Source organism: Podarcis muralis, chromosome 16 (genome assembly GCF_964188315.1).
Source record: "Podarcis muralis chromosome 16, rPodMur119.hap1.1, whole genome shotgun sequence".
Taxonomy (NCBI): domain Eukaryota; kingdom Metazoa; phylum Chordata; class Lepidosauria; order Squamata; family Lacertidae; genus Podarcis; species Podarcis muralis.
Window position 1 is genome coordinate 19,039,575 of NC_135670.1, and position 17,346 is coordinate 19,056,920.

The 17,346-nt window shown below is 48.4% G+C and overlaps 1 protein-coding gene across 4 annotated transcripts in view; it reads right to left on the reverse strand.

Annotated features, from left to right (window-relative positions):
* The window catches only part of SPTBN2 (spectrin beta, non-erythrocytic 2), a 95,109-nt gene that overhangs the window by 25,365 nt on the left and 52,398 nt on the right, over positions 1 to 17,346 (reverse strand). For all 4 annotated transcript variants that reach the window (XM_028710195.2, XM_077920272.1, XM_077920270.1 and 1 more), the window contains 12 exons: positions 13,087 to 13,260; positions 11,659 to 11,750; positions 11,294 to 11,374; positions 10,826 to 10,941; positions 9,883 to 9,995; positions 8,573 to 8,760; positions 6,026 to 6,143; positions 4,928 to 5,086; positions 3,769 to 4,071; positions 2,968 to 3,121; positions 1,814 to 2,684; positions 926 to 1,063 (listed from right to left, as the gene is read on the reverse strand). In XM_028710195.2, coding sequence (XP_028566028.2) covers positions 926 to 1,063; positions 1,814 to 2,684; positions 2,968 to 3,121; positions 3,769 to 4,071; positions 4,928 to 5,086; positions 6,026 to 6,143; positions 8,573 to 8,760; positions 9,883 to 9,995; positions 10,826 to 10,941; positions 11,294 to 11,374; positions 11,659 to 11,750; positions 13,087 to 13,260 — 2,507 coding nt within the window. The remainder of the gene's footprint in view (positions 1 to 925; positions 1,064 to 1,813; positions 2,685 to 2,967; positions 3,122 to 3,768; positions 4,072 to 4,927; positions 5,087 to 6,025; positions 6,144 to 8,572; positions 8,761 to 9,882; positions 9,996 to 10,825; positions 10,942 to 11,293; positions 11,375 to 11,658; positions 11,751 to 13,086; positions 13,261 to 17,346) is intronic.

Consider the following 17,346-nt stretch of genomic DNA (forward strand, 5'->3'; position numbering starts at 1 on the left):
TTATTATTATTATCTGATTTTCTCATGCATGATAAATTGTTAATTTATATTCCCAATAGGAACTTTATGCATCTAATACTTAAAATCATTGATATATTGACGATTACGTATTGTTTTCAAAAATAAAATGAAATAATCGAATGTCAGCTACTTTCTACAAAACAATGTTGTTCTTTAGATCTCTTACCCACCTTTCAATAGGCAGGTCACAACTTTTTACAAATGAAAGAATAAGGTGGTCCTAAAAACATATATCAGGTTAAAAAAGGGGGGGGTAAAAAGGTCTAGACAAAGGCGACTATGGGGTGGGGCGCTTATCTCTGAGGGAGATAAGGGAGCTGAGGGAGCCAGCATTTGTCCACAGCTTTCCGGGTCATGTGGTCATCATGACTAAACCGCTTCTGGCACAACAGAACACCATGACAGAAGCCAGAGCGCAAGGAAATGTCATTTACCTTCCTGCCACACTGGTACCTGTTTAACTACTTGCACTGGCGTGCCTTCCAACTGCTAGGTTGGCAGAAGCTGGGACAGAGCAACAGGATCTCACCTCGTCAGGTGGATTTGAACTGCCAACCTTCCAATCAGCAAGCGCAGGAGGCTCAGTGGTTTAGACCACAGTGCAACCCACGTCCCTATAAAATCTCAGGTAAGGAGCATATGACAAGAACTATACAATGAAGCTGCCAGATACAGCTCTGCAGGAAAAGAATTCTAGTTTGGGGGCCGTCACATACACAAACCACACTTCAGAGGGCCCTCTCTGCCAATCTTAACACCTGAGAAGGTCTGTAGGGAAGGAGGTGATCTTTCAGATTTCTTGGGACAGGCTTGTCAATCACTCAAACCATTGCACCATCTCCCTGTTCACACACACACACACACACACACACACACACACACACACACACTTCTAGATCCCCACCTGGCATTGAGCTGTTCCTGAGTGGCCTGGATGCTGTCCTTGTTCCTGTGGTCAGTTCCCAGAAGCCGGCTCGCAATCTCATTCACTGCTGCAATGCGGGAGGCCAGGTTATTCATCTCTGGCTCCAGAGTCTCAAACCTGAGACAACAAGGACCGAACGAGAAGTGGGCAAGAGAGTGGATTAATTTATTAATTAAATGCATTTACATTTCATCTTCTCCCCCCCCCCCCAGCTCCGCCCAAGGAAGGTCAAGGCAGAGTACATGGCAACCACACCCATTTTATCCTCACATCAACCCTTTGAGGTAGGTTAGCCCAAGAGACAAGAGCAACCTGGCGCAAGGTCACCCAATAAGATTCAGGGACAAGTAGGGCTCTGAACATGGGTCTCCACTCTCTCACGACCACACAATACGTTTAAAGCACTACTTTAATCATTTTAACCATCATGGGGGAATCCTGGGGACTGTAGTCAGTTAAGGATACTGGGAACTCTGTGAGGTCAGCACCCTTAACAAACTACAGTCCTCAGGATTCTCAGTGTCTGCTAAAATGGTGTAACAGTGCTTAAAACGAATGGAGTCACATATGACACGATACGTAATGCTATGATGTCATATAGTACTGTGATGTCATGTATGATGTCAGGTGTCAGACAGGTGGCTGTGATTTGGAGAATGGGCCTCATGGGCCAAACAAAGACTTGTGCTGGCTCTACTTAAACCCACAGACTGGATGTTCCCTAGGCCTGACAGAGTTTAACTGCAAACAATATGAAGTATTTAACTGCAAACAATATGAAGTATTTACTTTAAAGAACCCACCCACCGACCCTCCACTCCTGGGCTAGAAGGGGGAACAAGGTGGCTGCTGGTTGAACCTACTCACCTTTGCTGAACCACTTCAAGGTCTTCCAACTTCTCAGGGACATCCATCGTTTCGATCCAGTACTCCCTCTCCCCAATCCAGAGCCCACACGCATCTGCCTCGCTGAACATCTTGTAAAGGTTGAGAGCGTCCTGCAGGGCTTGCTTGCGATGCTCGGCGAGCGCAACCAGTTCCTCGTAGCGCTGCTCCAGTGCAGGGAGCCGCCCGTCCACCTCAGGGGCATGGGCAAAGGCAGGGGGCAGGCTCCGGGCCTGCTCGTGGAGGGCGTCGAGGGCAGGGCGGTGGTTGTGGATCTCCTCCTCCACATCCTTGTGCTTCTTCACCAGGCTCTGGGTGGAGTACTCATCATGGCCCACCTCAGAGCTGGACACCAAGCGCAGCGCATCCAGCAACCAGGCCTCCATGTCGTTGGCGTCCGCCTGGAACTGGTAGAGATTGGAGGCCTGGAGAAGACGCTGCTCCCGCTCTCGGGACAGCGCCTCCAGCTGATCCCACTGCTCCTCGATTTCCCGGATCCGTTCGGCCACCTCGGCTGCCCCAAAGTGGCCCTCGGCAACCAGCTGGCGCCCTTCGGCTATGCTCTGCTGCAGCGGGCCAGCACGGCCGCTCATCTCGTCGCGGAAGGCGTTATGCTTGCTGGTCAGGCGCAGCACACTCGTCAGGTCCTTGCCAAAGTCGCCCGACGACAGGATCTGGCTCTGCTCCCGGATCCAGGCCTCCTCCTCACCCATGTCCCAGAAGAACTTCCAAAGGCGGCGCGACTCTTCCAGTTTGGCACGCCTTTGCGCTGCCAATGCCACCAGCTCCCGATAGCACCGGTCCAGTGTTGCCACGCGCTCTTGGACAAGGTGGGGGTCACAGGGCTTGTAAGCTGCAGGCAGGAAAACCGAAGTGAAGCTCCCTACTTGGGCTTCAACCTGCTCCCTACACCTACCACTTTACCCACAATAAAGCAATGATAATTTGCAGTGGAGTCACACTGATCATCTTAGCAAATCCCATGTTGCGCAGAGAATCCTACAACTGCTGTGGAAGTCTCAGGGAACAGCAAGACAGAAAGAAGGGATAGCTGGGAGATAAGGTTTTGAAATGGGGAGCCCCAATCCATACCCTCCCCCATCCATACTTCCTCCTCAAGCTCCCGAGGCTCTCACCTTCCCCAGGGGTGGCAAAGCGCTGGGCAGCGGCACTGATGGCTTTCACCCGTTCGGCCTGGACGGAGATGTCGGCCTCCACCAGAGAGTGGATCTGCAGCAGGTCCTCCACACCATGCAGGTGTTTCCCGAAGTCCTGAGACTGAAGGCGGCCCTGTGAAGGAAGCAGCACAGGATGAGGGAGACCTGACACCTGGCCTCATCTCAACCACCCTGCTTGGGGATACAATAGAAAAGACGAAGGGGGTTCCTAGTCAAAGCTGCCCTTCCCTCTCCACACAGGGCAGGTGAGTCTCTAAACATGAAGCTCCCTCACTTCTATTTCTCGGTCAATAGAAATAAATATTAACCTGTGAATTCAGAATATCAGAATTGGAAAGGACCTCAGCAGTCATTGACTCCAGGACAATTTACTACGGGGCCCAAATGCAACACTCCTGTTGGCTTCAGAGGTTTCTGCATCTGGTAGCGATAGGAACCCTGGAAACTGCTTCACACCAAGTCAGACCCATTGGTCCATCTAGCTATGTGTTGTATACACTGACTGGCAGCAACTCTCCAGGGTTTCAGGCAGGGTTCTCTCCTAGCCCTACCTGGAGATGCTGGAGGTTGAAGCTGGGATGCTCTGTGTGCAGGGCAGGTGGTCTCCCATGGACCTATGGCCTCTTCCCCTATTCTGATGCAATCCATAGCACTGGACACGACCTCAAAGGTGGCTTAGTCCAACACACACACCCCTCCATTGCAGGAAATGCACTCTCAAGCATCACCCCTCTTGCACACCACAGCCTCGCCAGCTACCTTCATCTCTTCCAGCCAATCCATGAGGTAGGCCAAGTCCTGGAACATCTTCTGCAGCTCGAAATGGAGCATCAGGCGCTCCCGGCGGGCAGCCACCAGCTCGCGCAAGTAGTCCCAGAGCCTCGCCACGTTGTTCTTGCGCGCCAACACCCGCTTGATGTCATGGTACCCCTCTGCCTCCAGCTCAGCTGCCACCGCATTCACGGCTGCCACACGCTCACTGTATGCCACGATGTCCGTCTCGATGGCTTCATGTTTCCGCACCGCGGCCTCTACCGCCGAAATATCCAAGCCAAAGTTATCCTGCAGATTGCAGAGCAGGAGAGAAAGAATCTCATTCTTCAGGATGCTGGGGTAAAGTTGTCCGTCCCCCCCACTCTCCCAGATCAGACAGAGAGACAGATACTTCAGGTTCAGAAAAGTGCCACCAAAATGATCAATGGAATGGAGCAATTCTCCTCAATGCATGACATGGAGAGAGTGAATAGAGTAAGTTTTTCCTCTAATTATTATTGTTATTAGTAAATATAATAATTTATATTATATTATATTATATTATATTATATTATATTATATTATATTATATTATATTATATTATATTATAACACACTAAAACATCAGACATTTTAAACTTCCCTATACAGAGCTGCCTTCAGATGTCTTCAAAAAGTCAGAAGATTGTTGTTTATCTCCTTAACATCTGATGGGAGGGCATTCCACAGGGCAGGTGCAACTACCAAGAAGGCCCTCTGCCTGGTTCCCTGTAGCTTCACTTCTCACAGTGAGGGAACTGCCAGAAGACCCTTGGAGGCCGGGCTGAACGATGGGGGAGGAGATGCTCCTTCATGTATGTAGAACCAAAGGGCTTTAAAGGTCAACACCAACACTTCGAATTGTGCTCGGAATCTACTGGGAGCCAATGTAAGATCCTTTAGATGGGTCTGGGAAGTCGTTCCCAGTCACCAGTCTGGCAGCCGTATTCCGGATTAACTGTAGTTTCCAAGTCACCTTCAAAGGTCCCAATGAAGCTGAATGCAGTTCCCAAGATTCTTTGGGGGACGTCATATGCTTTAAATGTGCATTGGATGTGCTTTAAATGTATGGTGTGGCTCTGCCCCCTGACACAACCTAAATGCTCCTCCTCCTCCTTTCACTGACCTGGGAGACGAGACGCTGGTTCTCACTCAGCCAGGTCTCGCGCATGGCTGCCTTGCGGTCGAAGCGTGCTGCCAGCTGCTCCAGCTTCTCCTGCCGAATCAGCTCATTGCGCAGTGCCAGCTCTCTCTCATGCTCCGCTTTCTCCAGCCGCTCCCAGCCCTGTGGAGGAGGAAGGAAATCATGGAGACAAACATTTCCAAAACAAGTGTTTTAATTTCTTTAAAAGGAGAAGGGATTCAGTTTGCTTTGAAGCTTTGGCTGCAGAATTTTCAAGGCATTCTGCACATGCTCAGAGGTAATGCCCCCATTATTATTCTAATTATTATTGCAGTGCTCAACTGGAAATGAGTTCATGAGCTGATCCTTGATTAAAATTAAATCCAGATTCCAGGAAATTGCCCAAATGAATGGACTTGCCTATTAATCATTAATCTTTGTTAGCTGACGGCTTCTATTTGGAATCGACAAATATCAGCTGAACCTGGACATAACTATTTGTTTGCTTCATCGTATAATGTGTTTCCAGCCTGCATTTCTTTAAAATCAAGGTGGTTCTAGTAGATTCAGACACCAAATACAGCACACATATTTAACACCTGCAGATTGGTAAGCACTAGGCCTCCGCTACCCAGGAACACCAACAAAATAGACTCTCAAGTGTGCTTCTTTGGGCAAAAGGACAGGTCCTAAGTAACACCACCCTCCCACCCCACAGTTCTGCAGAGGAAGCTCAGCGGTGGAGCTCAGTGTCAATAATCCTGGCAATATGAACAAGTTGCCGGACTCAGTCTAAGGCAGTGTCCTAAGTTCCAGTGGTGGGAGCACAACTCAGAGCACATGCTATGCATGCAGAATGTCCTAGGCCCAACCCCCGACCAGCCAGCACAGGGACCCAGAAAGTTGCCTTGTACCCTAACAGCCCAGTTGGGCCATCAAGTTCAGTAGTATCAGTGGCTCTCTGACCCCCAGTGTTCCACCACCAATCCCTTGGGCTCTGAGCCTTCCTCCTCTAGGGTTTTCTCCTCTAGGGTTTCCTCCCTCGGGGGTTCCCTGGCCGGAGCCTCCCACCTCTTCGTCCAGCCAGTCCATGGCACTCACCTTGTTGATGTCAGAGATGAGCCTCCCCTCTCGTGGCATGTAAACCTTTTGGTTATTGGCTCTCATCTTGCTCTGGATGGTGAAAAGCAGAACTTCAAGATTCCCTTTCTCTGTGAACCTGGGAGTAGGATAATGCATGCAGAAGAGGTGGGCAGAGGGAGAAAGGAGAACAGCAAGCCAGGTTTAGGAGAAAGAATGCACATTTCAAAACTACTTTGCATGAGGCCCCTTTCTCGTTGTTAAGAGCATGCAGGATCTTTCAGGAGACTTTGTAAGTCAGAGAATTCCACTGGAAATTGGAGCAGAAATTTCAACAATTTATATGGAAATCACACACAAATGGCATTTGCTGTGATTGTTTTCGTAGTTTGCAAATGTTACATTACACTATTTTCTGTATTATTTTTTACGTTTCCCTTCCCTCGAAATTAATCACGCAATCAATTATGTTAGCTTCGGCCTTAGCAAATAGTGAGATGAACAGTGTACATTTTAACAGAAGCCGAACTGCAACAGAACAGCAACAGCACTGACTGCGGTGAACACGGGATGGAAATCACTGCCTCCTGACATCCCTACAGAAGACGGACACACATTCTTCCAGCACCCACGACAATAGTGCATGTTTCCCAGCACTGTGGTGGAGGGGCTATGCAGGGCAAGCAGCTCTGGGACTTTATTTAGAGCTGAAGTGATGCCACCATCTGCTGGAGCACCACAGTAATTGATGGAACTTCCTTCTTCAGGCAAGTGCCTGGGTCTTTCAAGTTTGTTTGTGATAGCACAGAGCAGCAACAGGGAACCTCCAACCCATGGTCCAATTTAGGCCCACCAGATCACCCCATCTGGCCCATGAGGCCATTCTTGGCCAGCCACACACCACCTGTCACTCACCTGATGCCATAGGACACTTGATGTGAGACAGGTAAAGCTGTGGTTGCCCAGGAGCAACTGGGAGTTCATGGTTTAAGAGTGCGCCCTATTCCTTTGCATTTAATTTAAATTTGGCACCAAATGTAAGGCCCACAGCTTAGGGTGAGATCAATTATCTCCTGTGAAATGCAAAGGATTGGCTGGCTTCTGATCTGGCCCACTGGTCCCCCACCCCTGGCATAGATAAAGGTAGAGAATGAGGAAATATAATCAAGCAGAGGCAGGATATTGTATCCCCCCTCCTTTGATGGGGTTGCTATTTCAGGCTAGCAATTGAAAAGGTGGTAACGCTTTTTTGAATGATTGTTTGCTTTCCTAATTAGAAGCTAAAGGTAGTATTTCACCTGGCTAAAAATCTTCTGTTAATGTTCAATGATTTTTACTTATTCTGTTCTATGACTGCCAGCTAATCCTAACAAATTGGGCACTGTGCTGTAAATTGCAGCTCTTGCGGGATGCAAGCTTGTGTGTGTGTGTGTGTGTGTGTGTGTCTGCCTGCACTTTGGGCTCTTCTTGTGGGTGTGGCTAGTGTGGCTGCCATGATGAGTTCTTGCACTTCAATCATTAGCCACAGGAGCCTTTTGCAGCCCCAAGGGCCACCTTCCCTCCTTGGCAGGCTTCCAGGGCCCACATGCCAGTGGAAGGTGGGGCCATGGGTGGAGCAGCAGGTGCGACTCCTGCCTTTGTAGAGTTTGCAAAGCCACAGACGAGTCACAGGTTTCTACACACACACACACTCCTCCTTCCTCCATTAAGACAAGCGAGTAATATTACCCCAACTCAAGGACATATCCAGGCGAAATGCTCTTGAGAAGGATGCAGGTCAGCAAGCAAGAAGCAGTTTGTCAGAGAAGTTAACTCTTTATCCAAAGAAACGGCATTCAACTCAGCAACACTACCCAGCTAGTCTTGCCCCTATACAGCAGTTGCCAGGACTAACGGCCCCCGCCTTCAACCCCCTCTAAGAATCCTCCTCTGCTGGATGTTTCCCAAGCAGTCTCAAACTGAATCTGGGAACCTGTAATCTCTGTTCTGCTGTATGCATCATCCTGCGTGTCCTTAGAGATGGGGGGGGGGGGGAGGGGAGCTTGTTGCAGCCGGAGAGACAGACTCCTGGGATTCTTCAGCAGCCCCTTGGTTCCCGCCCCTCCTCTACTTCAGCCTCTGAGTCTGAACTACTCCTTGTCACAGGCTCTCCTTGCTCACTAAATCCCATTGCCTCTTCAGCATCCAACAACTCCCCCTACTGGGGTTCTAGATTTGGGTAGGTAAATGTGTTGGTCTGACACAGTCAAAATATATTAATAAATTGTCCAGCAGCACCTTAGAGACCAACTAAGTTTGTTCTTGGTATAAGCTATCATGTGCATGCACACTTATACCAAGCTAATAAGCTTATACCAAGAACAAACTTAGGTCTCTAAGGTGCTACTGGACAATTTTTTAATTTTTTTATATCTTCCCCCTACTGGGGTGTGACCTGGGAAGAGTTCTGAGAGCCTGGAGGACCACCTCTGTCCCCCTGTGCCTGAGGCTCCCTACCTTGATTTACCATGACCCCACTGAATATTTTCTTCCTCGCTCACCGCCAGGTCCACGAAGGCCAGAACTTACTTAGGGGGTTTCTCCACAGTGCGGTAGGTGTTGAAGGCCTGCAGCTGGTTCTGCACTCCGCTCAGACAGTTGGCCAGCTTCCGGTCATTCAGTGTCAAGATGGTCTGCTCAATCCATTGCAGAAGGTCAGAGGCCAGCGTCTCGTACTTCTCTATCAGCTTGTCGGCCTCGATGGCATGGTCCAGGACCTGTTGCGGGAACCTGCATCACTCAGACACCCTGGGAAGGGGCTGATGGCCAAAAGACCCGCACCCCTTCCTCGAAGCATGTTGGTCTAGACTTGCCTCACCTGCAACGGCTGTCTAATGTGCATCCTGGCCCAATCTGAAGTGCCGGCAGTTTTTGGTTATGTCACCTCTGGGTGCTACAAGCACCTTTAGGAAACAGTGACTAATACTGCCTTCTCTTACCCAGCCTTTCTTGAGGGAGAATATGGGCAAGGGTGAATGTTTGAGCATGTCCAGACCTGGTGCTGTTTGGCTTTCCGATTTGTTTCATTCTTTTTAAATTTTATAATCCACTTTGGGAGTCTTCGGGCTAGAAAAGTGGGATTAAATAATCCAATCTGATCTAAACCAGGCTCTCTTGCAGACCAGCTGCTCCAAACAGTCCCAAAATGGATAAAACAATCTAATCTTGCCTATAACTCTGCTCCTTATAGCTCAGCTGTGGTCCAGTCCTGCCCTGGATAGATGGCAGAGCTGAGTTTTGAGACAGAGCAAACCACATGGCAGGGTAGGAAAGGGGACCAGAGATGTGGGACTGTGTGTCCCTCTAGATGTTGCTAGACTACACTTCTACCATCCCTGACCATTGGCTGCAGGTCCAACAATATCTGGAGGGACACAGAATAGACATTCCTGATGTAAGATCTGGAGTTGTGCTTTTAAAAGCACCTAAAATATCCTTTTAATGTTCTGCATTGTTTGCCACCCACTCACCCCACCTTGAGGACAAGTTTGGTGAAGACTGAAAGCTTTTTCTGCACTTAAGAATAATAGAATTTTAGAATTGGAAAGAATAATAGAATTTTAGCGTTGGAAGGGAACCTGAGGACCATCTAGTTCAACCCCCTGCAATGCAGGAATATGAAGCTGTACCGTATAGGTGTCAAACCTGTAACCTTGGGGTTATCAGCACCACGCCCTAACCAACTGAGCTATCTCCTGCACACAGGTTGTCCCAGCAAAATATATCACCCTTCTCCTCAAATGCCTGCCCTTCTTCCTGCAATCCCGGTGGCATTGGAATCCAAGTGCATTTCGGCTCCCAGCGCTCCCCAGCTCCCACCACAGCCCTCTTCATGGTACCTTCCCAATCCGTTTCCCTTCCACAGCTAAGGCTTTCATCTTGGAGAAGTAGTGGTAGTAAGTGGCCACATAGGTGATGATGGACTTCTCATCAGGCTGGTCCACGTTCACATCTAGGGAGAAGTGGAAGAATAAAGAGGAGCAAGAGAAACAGGACAAAGAACGGCTATTTTTCCTGATGATCACCACCATCATTTTAGTTTGTTCAGCGTCACTGGAGGCCCAGGGAGCCTCGGAGGCTAGAGGTGCCTTTTACAATGGTTGGCTGGCATGGCAGCTGAGACTAATTCCTGGACCAGGAAAGCTTGATCGCAGTAGTGCAGCCACTGATAACTTCGATACTGGATTACTGCAATGTTCTCTCTGTGGGGCTTCCTCTGCGCTCTGCCTGAAAACTGCAGTTAGCGCAGAATGCTACAGTGTTGACAGGCACGATATCCAGTCAGCATATAACACTCCAGCTCAGAAATCTGTACTCACTGCTGATTTTTTGCTTGTCCAAGTTCAAGGTGCAACTGTTAGTATATAAAGCCCTTCAGACCAGTTTACCTCGTATGCACCCACTCATTCACTTTCCTCTGCAAAACCAGCACTTTTACAAGTTCATTTTGCACTAGTAAGGAACCAATTTTAGGCTGTGGCAGTTCCTACGCTCTGGAACTCCCTGCCCAATGACATGTACAAGCTGACATGTGTTTTAAGCTATTTAAACTGCTGGTTTTAATTCCATTTTGACTGTTTTAAAAACTGCTTTTAATTTTCACTTTTACTGATAACTTTAAGGTAAATTCTTTTTTTTATTATTACTGCAAACCACTTAGGAGGTTTGATTTTTGTGTGTGATTTTTTAAAAACAAACAAACAAACAAACAAACAAACATGTGGCCAAGCCAACAGAGACAAACAGGAACAGAGATCCAGGTGCCCTCCCTGCTGAGCTCACCTTCAGGGTCTAAAAGCTTGGTGAGGCCCAGTTCCTTTTCGGCAATGTTGAAGGCATTCTGGAGGTTGTAGTGTGCGTTGCATTTCTTCAGGGTGTCGATGTCTATCAGGTCTGGCCTGATGAGGACACCAAAGTAAGCATAAGAACATAAGAACAGCCTGCTAGATCAGCGATACTTGCTCACAGAATCACTACTTCATGACAAGGCCAGTGGCCCATTTAGTGCAGTACCCTGTTCTCACAGTGGCCAGCCAATGGGAAGCCCACAAGCAGGACCTGAGCGCAACAGCACTCTCCTCACTTGTGATTCCCAGCGACTAGTATTCGGAGGCGTATTGCCTCCAACAATGGAGCTGGAACATACCCATTGTGGTTGGTAGCCACTGATAGCCTTACCCTCCCCCAAAGCATACAAGATGGAATGAGCTGCTACCAAGCCATGACAGGCCCCAACCAACCTTCACTGACCTGTGTTTGTGGACAATTGCGTTGAAAGCCAGGCCGTCCCTCCAGCTGGTGGTGAAGTTGTGGACATTCACATTTGGGTACCTGTAAACATACAGCGGGGGGCAGGGAATAGGCTTATTTATTTTGCTTTGTTTCATGTTCTTGAACCCAGCCCTCCCTTGAATGTTCGAGACAGGTCACTACAACTGAAATGCATATTTCCCCTTCGGGCTTCTTGAAACATCCAAGTGTAGTAATATTAAACCTTGGTTGTGTCACATCTAGCTGAGCTGGATTTAGCCTGAGAGGCAGCCAGCTCCTAACCTCAAGCCCAAACAGGGAAGGGGAAACCCCCTGGGCTCACAGTCCCCCACTTATTCCCTTACCCAGCTGTTTTCATCTGACACCAAAGCAGCAAGGCATCCTTGGCGGATTTCTTCTCCTTGTTATCTTCTGTCTCCACACTGATATCCTGGATCTGCAAAAGAAGACAGAATAACAATATCTCAGTTCTCCTTTCACTATTGGAGGCAGAATGTGTATACAGTGTTATCTCGGGTTACAAACACCTCAGGTTACAAACACTTTGGGTTACAGACTCTGCTAACCTGGAAGTAGTACCTCAGGTTAAGAACTTTACCTCAGGATGAGAACAGAAATTGCACGGTGGTGGCGCAGCGGCAGCAGCAGGAAGCCCCATTAGCTAAAGTGGTACCTCAGGTTAAGAAGGGTTTCAGGTTAAGAACAGACCTCCGGAATGAATTAAGTTCGTAACCAGAGGTACCACTGTAAATATCATTTGCGGGGAGTCACCAATGGGAAGAGTGTGCTTGCATGAGGGCTTCCCATTTGGGCTTATGATTGGCTAGTATGAGAACAGGACGTTGGACTAAAAGGGCCTTTGGTCTGATCCACCAGGGCTTTTCCTACGATTAATCAGAGCTGAGGATGACCAGAGCTGCATTTATACATTTTACATATATTCAAATTGTGATTTTTTTTTTAAAATAAAACCTGTGCAAAACCAATCCAAATTCTGCACCCAAAGAAGGTAATTCTGCAACCTGTGTGACTTATGCAAATTAAGGAACGCTGTACACATCTCTTACTTTGCACAGCAGGCCTGAAACTTATGTGCAATTCACTTACAAGATTGCATCCTTGCATGCTTCATCAATCAATCAATAGATAAATAAATAAATATGAAGGGAGCAGGAGAGCAAAGGAAAACGGTCAAAAGCGGCTGTGCGATATCTCACAAGAGACTCCAGAGCCCAGAAAGCAAGGCAAAAGGGCTTTAAAAATTCTTTCCACGCTGGGTTTTTCTGCTTCAGGAAGGAAAGCCCTCTGCCTTGCTTACCGTGTTCTGGAAGCTCCTATAAGGCTCTTGCTGCTCAGCAAGCCAGTTTGGACAGACCCCCAGAACATAACCCCTGTATAAGTTTCAGGCCTATTGCAGAATTTGGCTTTTTCGCTAGCTGCTGGACAGAACGGGAGAACAAGACTGATGCCCCTTCTGCTGCCTGCCAACTGCTGAAATTATTATTTAGCTGTTTTTCTGCACGCATGCTTCTAAGATAGTATTTGCAGCCATGAGGGCTAGAAACCTGCTCCCCATCCCTTTTGAGAGGAAGGTGGAGGAGCTGAAGAAGTGGACTTCTGCATCTCTACTATAACACCCTAGTTGCAGGGAATGGACAGCAGGAGAAAGGGGTCCATCTTGAGGCTGACATTTCAGGGAGCCAGTCAAAGGGAAATCAAGGGAAGTTCCTTAAGGGGGAGGGAAAGGGGAAAAGGCATGGCTCAGGTTGTACCTGGAAGCGGAGAATGATGGTCCATATGAGGCCCAGGGTCAATCGGTGGTTGCCGTCAACAATATCGTGTGAGCCCATGTTCTCCAGGTGGACGCGCTGCTCCTTTAAGAACTGGAGGGCCTTGTCCACGTTCTCCAGGCAGTGTATGCGCATCCGGCCCTTGGTCGGCTTCGGCTAACAAAAGCAGGGTGAGAGGAGAAAGAGAGAGAAAGATAGGCCTTAATTTTAACCAGTAACTCTGCCAGGGCATGAGTGTAGTACCCATGAGCTGGTGCAGAGTGCTTTTCCTCTGCCACCAAGCACACCTACCGTTTCTAATCCCAAGGATGCAAGACCACACTCACACCAAACATTTAAAGCAGCACACCATCACTTTAAAGAGTTGTGGCTTCCCCCACAGGATTCTGGGAGCTGTAGTTTGTTAAAGGTACAGAGTTTTGCCAGGAGGCCCCTATTCCCTGCACGGAGCTACAATTCCCTAAGTTCCCTGGAATGAAGGATTGATTGTTAAACCACTCTGGCAATTGTAGGTCTGTGAGGAAGGGCTGCCAGAGAACCCAGGAGAGCTGCTGCCAGTCAGTGTAGACAATGCTGAGCTAAAAAGATAAACCAGTCAGACTCAGTATAAGGCAGCTTCTTATGTTCCTAAGGTCTTTCCCAGCGCTACCTGGAGATGCCAGGGATGGAGCCAAGGAGCTTTTGCATGCAGAGCAGGTGCTCAGCCAGTGGTGGTGTCGGAGGTTAGAGTGTTGGGCTATGGTTTAGGAGAGTAGGGAACAAATCCATGCTCAGCCACGGAACTCATTTGGTGACCTTGTGACAATCATTGCCTCTCATCCTCAACTAACTTTCAGGGTTGGTGTGGGGATGAAATGAGGAGAACCACACACATTGCCTTGAGCTCCCTGGAGCACAAGGCGGAATATAAATGCAACGGATAAAATAAATAAGGCCAGGGCCACCCAGTCAGTCACAGAGACCTGTCTTTCTTTCGGGTTCATTAGCTCATGCCAGCTGGGATAGCTCGTGTCAAGGTTACAGGTTCGATCCCTGTTTAGGACAGCTTCATATTCCTGCGTTGCAGGGGATTGGACTAGATCAGGGGTAGGCAACCTAAGGCCTGGGGGCCGGATGCGGCCCAATCGCCTTCTCAATCCGGCCCACGGACATTCTGGGAATCAGCGTGTTTTTACATGAGGAGAATGTGTCCTTTTATTTAAAATGCATCTCTGAGTTATTTGTGGGGCATAGGAATTTGTTCATTCCCCCCCCCCCAAAAAAAATATATAGTCCGGCCCACCACATGGTCTGAGGGACGGTGGATTGGCCCATGGCTGAAAAAGGTTGCTGACCCCTGGACTAGATGATCCGCAGGGTCCCTTCAAGCTCTACAGTTCTATGATTCATTAGGAATCACATGTGAGATGTTTTAGATGCCAATTTGTGTTTTTTTTTAACTTATTGCTTTATTAATAAACAAGAAAAAACCAATCAGCTTTTAGTAGCTCACTTATTATTTGATCGGCCACTTTTATCTATTTGATTGTTTTCATTCTACTTTACTCTTTACCACATATTTTGCAATCCTGTAATGGAAGGTGGGGCAAAAAGGATACTTTAAAATAGTTAGTTAGCTAGCGACTGTGTGTGCAAGAGAAGGTGCACCTCCCTTAGCCAGGATGCTGCTGGCATGTACCAACCCACCGCCGCCGCCTCCTCTTGGAAAGTCCTCATTGTTCCTTGCAACCCAGTCAGGTGCTTCCACCACCACCCCTCCCAGCATGCTCTGCCGCCTGCTTCTGAGTATACCTGGCGCGAAGACACCAGGGTTGCACCTGCCAGGGAGCCGGTTGGACTGGCACCAGAGTTGCCTTCCTACACGACATTCCCAGACAAGAGTTGCCCGAGGAGTCGCTGAGGTTCAAAACCCCTGAAGGAGGGGCAGAGAAAGGGCCCTGCCTATGAGAAGAATGTCCTCTCCTTTTGCAAAGCAAACCTCCTGCCCTTAAACAGGCTGTTGCTTGGGCGGGTGGAGTTTGAGGGGAGAAAATGACAGCGCAGGCCTTGAGGATGGGAAGAGGAGCGGAGGTTGGGACATGAAAGGGAGGCTCTTAAGTCACCCACTGATGCCATTTAAGAACTTTGCTTTTCATCTCGCGCCCCTTCTATTTCTCCCTTCCCCAAGGGTCATTTGCGGATGCAATGCACTGCTGATTTCTCTCCGATTAGATCAGGATTGTGCCTTTCATGGACTAAAATGAATTCATTGGTCTTCTACTGATGTTGAAATCTTTCCAAACACGATTGGTGCCAAGGGATGGGGAACCCACTGGGCCCTACGGAGGTTACTTACTGGACTACAACTCCCTGACCACTGGCCAAAGTGCTGACAGCTGGGGCTGATGGGAATTGGGAGTCCCAACACCTTCTCATCTCTCCTGTAGCCTCTCAGGTATCGTTAGGTCACCATCCTCTCGCCCGCTGCAGCAAACTAAGCACAGTGGTGCCCCGCAAGACAAATGCCTCGCAAGACGAAAAACCCGCTAGACGAAAGGGTTTTCCGTTTTTGAGTTGCTTCGCAAGACGATTTTCCCTATGGGCTTGCTTCGCAAGACGAAAATGTCTTGCGATTTCCCCCCCCTTTTTCTAAGCCGCTAATAGCCTTTTAGCCGCTAAGCCGCTAAGCCTTTAATAGCCGCTAAGCCGCTAAACCACTAATAGCGCTAATCCACTTAGCCGCTAATAGGGTTGCTTCGCAAGACGAAAAAACCGCTAGACGAAGAGACTCGCAGAACGGATTATTTTCGTCTTGCGAGGCACCACTGCATTTCACTTTCAGGATTCTCAGTGCCACCACTATCCTTTCAGAGTGGTGTAGTGGTTAGAGCGCCGGACTAGGACCTGGGAGAGACCAAGGTTCAAATCCCTACTCAGCCATGAAGCTCACTGGCTGACCTTGGGCCAGTCACAGTCTCTTAGCCTAACCCATCTCACAGGGTTGTTGTGAGGATAAAATGGGAAGGAAGAGAACCATGTACACCATCTTGAGCTCCTTGGAGGGTCCAGTGCTGGCAGCAGACTCCCCAAGTCCTTTCTAGCCATACCTGGAGATTCAAGGAACTGAACCAGGGCCTATTTGCCTGGAAAGCAGGTGCTCTGCCACTGAGCTGTGGCCCTTCAAAACCTTGGTTAAACCTGCTCAGTTCCCATAATCCCTCAGATCTCCAGCATCTTCTAGCATGCTTCAGTGTCTCTCTGCTAATACTGCCCAGGGAATTCAGCAGCCATAACAGAAGCACCTGCCAAGCTGCCAAGCAGAGACAGTCTAGCTGCCAGGCTGCTTGGAAACCGGAAAAACTGCCTCACTTAGGCTGCGAACGGGCTGTTTTCCTTTTGGCTGCGAGGGAGGCGAAGCGTGGAATTCTGGGAACAGGTGCTTGGCTCTCTATTCAGGGGTGGGTGGGGGCTGAGGTTGGCCTAGCCTGGAGAGGTTTAAGGAGACGTGGCAGAGACATGGGAACCAGTCATCACTAGGCTTTATCCCAACAGTCTGGCAAGATTTGTTCCCATACAGCAAGCCATTCAAAGGATCCCCTATTAATTCAACAAAATAATACATTTCTCTGAGACGGTGCAGCACAAATAATTTGCCACACCTGTGGGCATGCACAGTCACAACCACTGGGTGATGTCATTGCAGTTCACCACTTTGTGTGTGTGCATTGTAGACACATGGTTTAAGGTCCTCGTCAGTAATGGGTGTCTTGAGCAAAGCATTTATTTCCATGAGTCGGCATTTAGGAAATGAAAGTTTTGGGGGGCTACGAATCTGTATAATACACCTGAACTGAGTTTTCCAATAATTAACTGTATTTGAGGAAATGCCAAGGCATTCTGCAAAATTATTTATCCAGTTTGTTTGATGCATACCAGCACAGCTGGAGGCTGCTATATTCATTTATATTAAAGCATAAATCTTCTCTCAGCTAGATTTGTACACACAAACACAAAATTACAGTTGAGGCCTCAGAATAGGAGGAGCCTCTAAGTACAAAATGATCACCCCATGTCAAGTTTTACACAATTAAAAAAATAATGGGGAAAACAGACTCAAAAACAGACGTTCTCATACTGGTAGGAATAATAATGGTGACAATGATTTTTCATATTGTGTTGATGAATCGGTGCAGAAATAACTAATTTATATCAAAATTTCATTAGGCTGGGTGCCCATAAGATGTCAGACAGCATCAGTAGCAA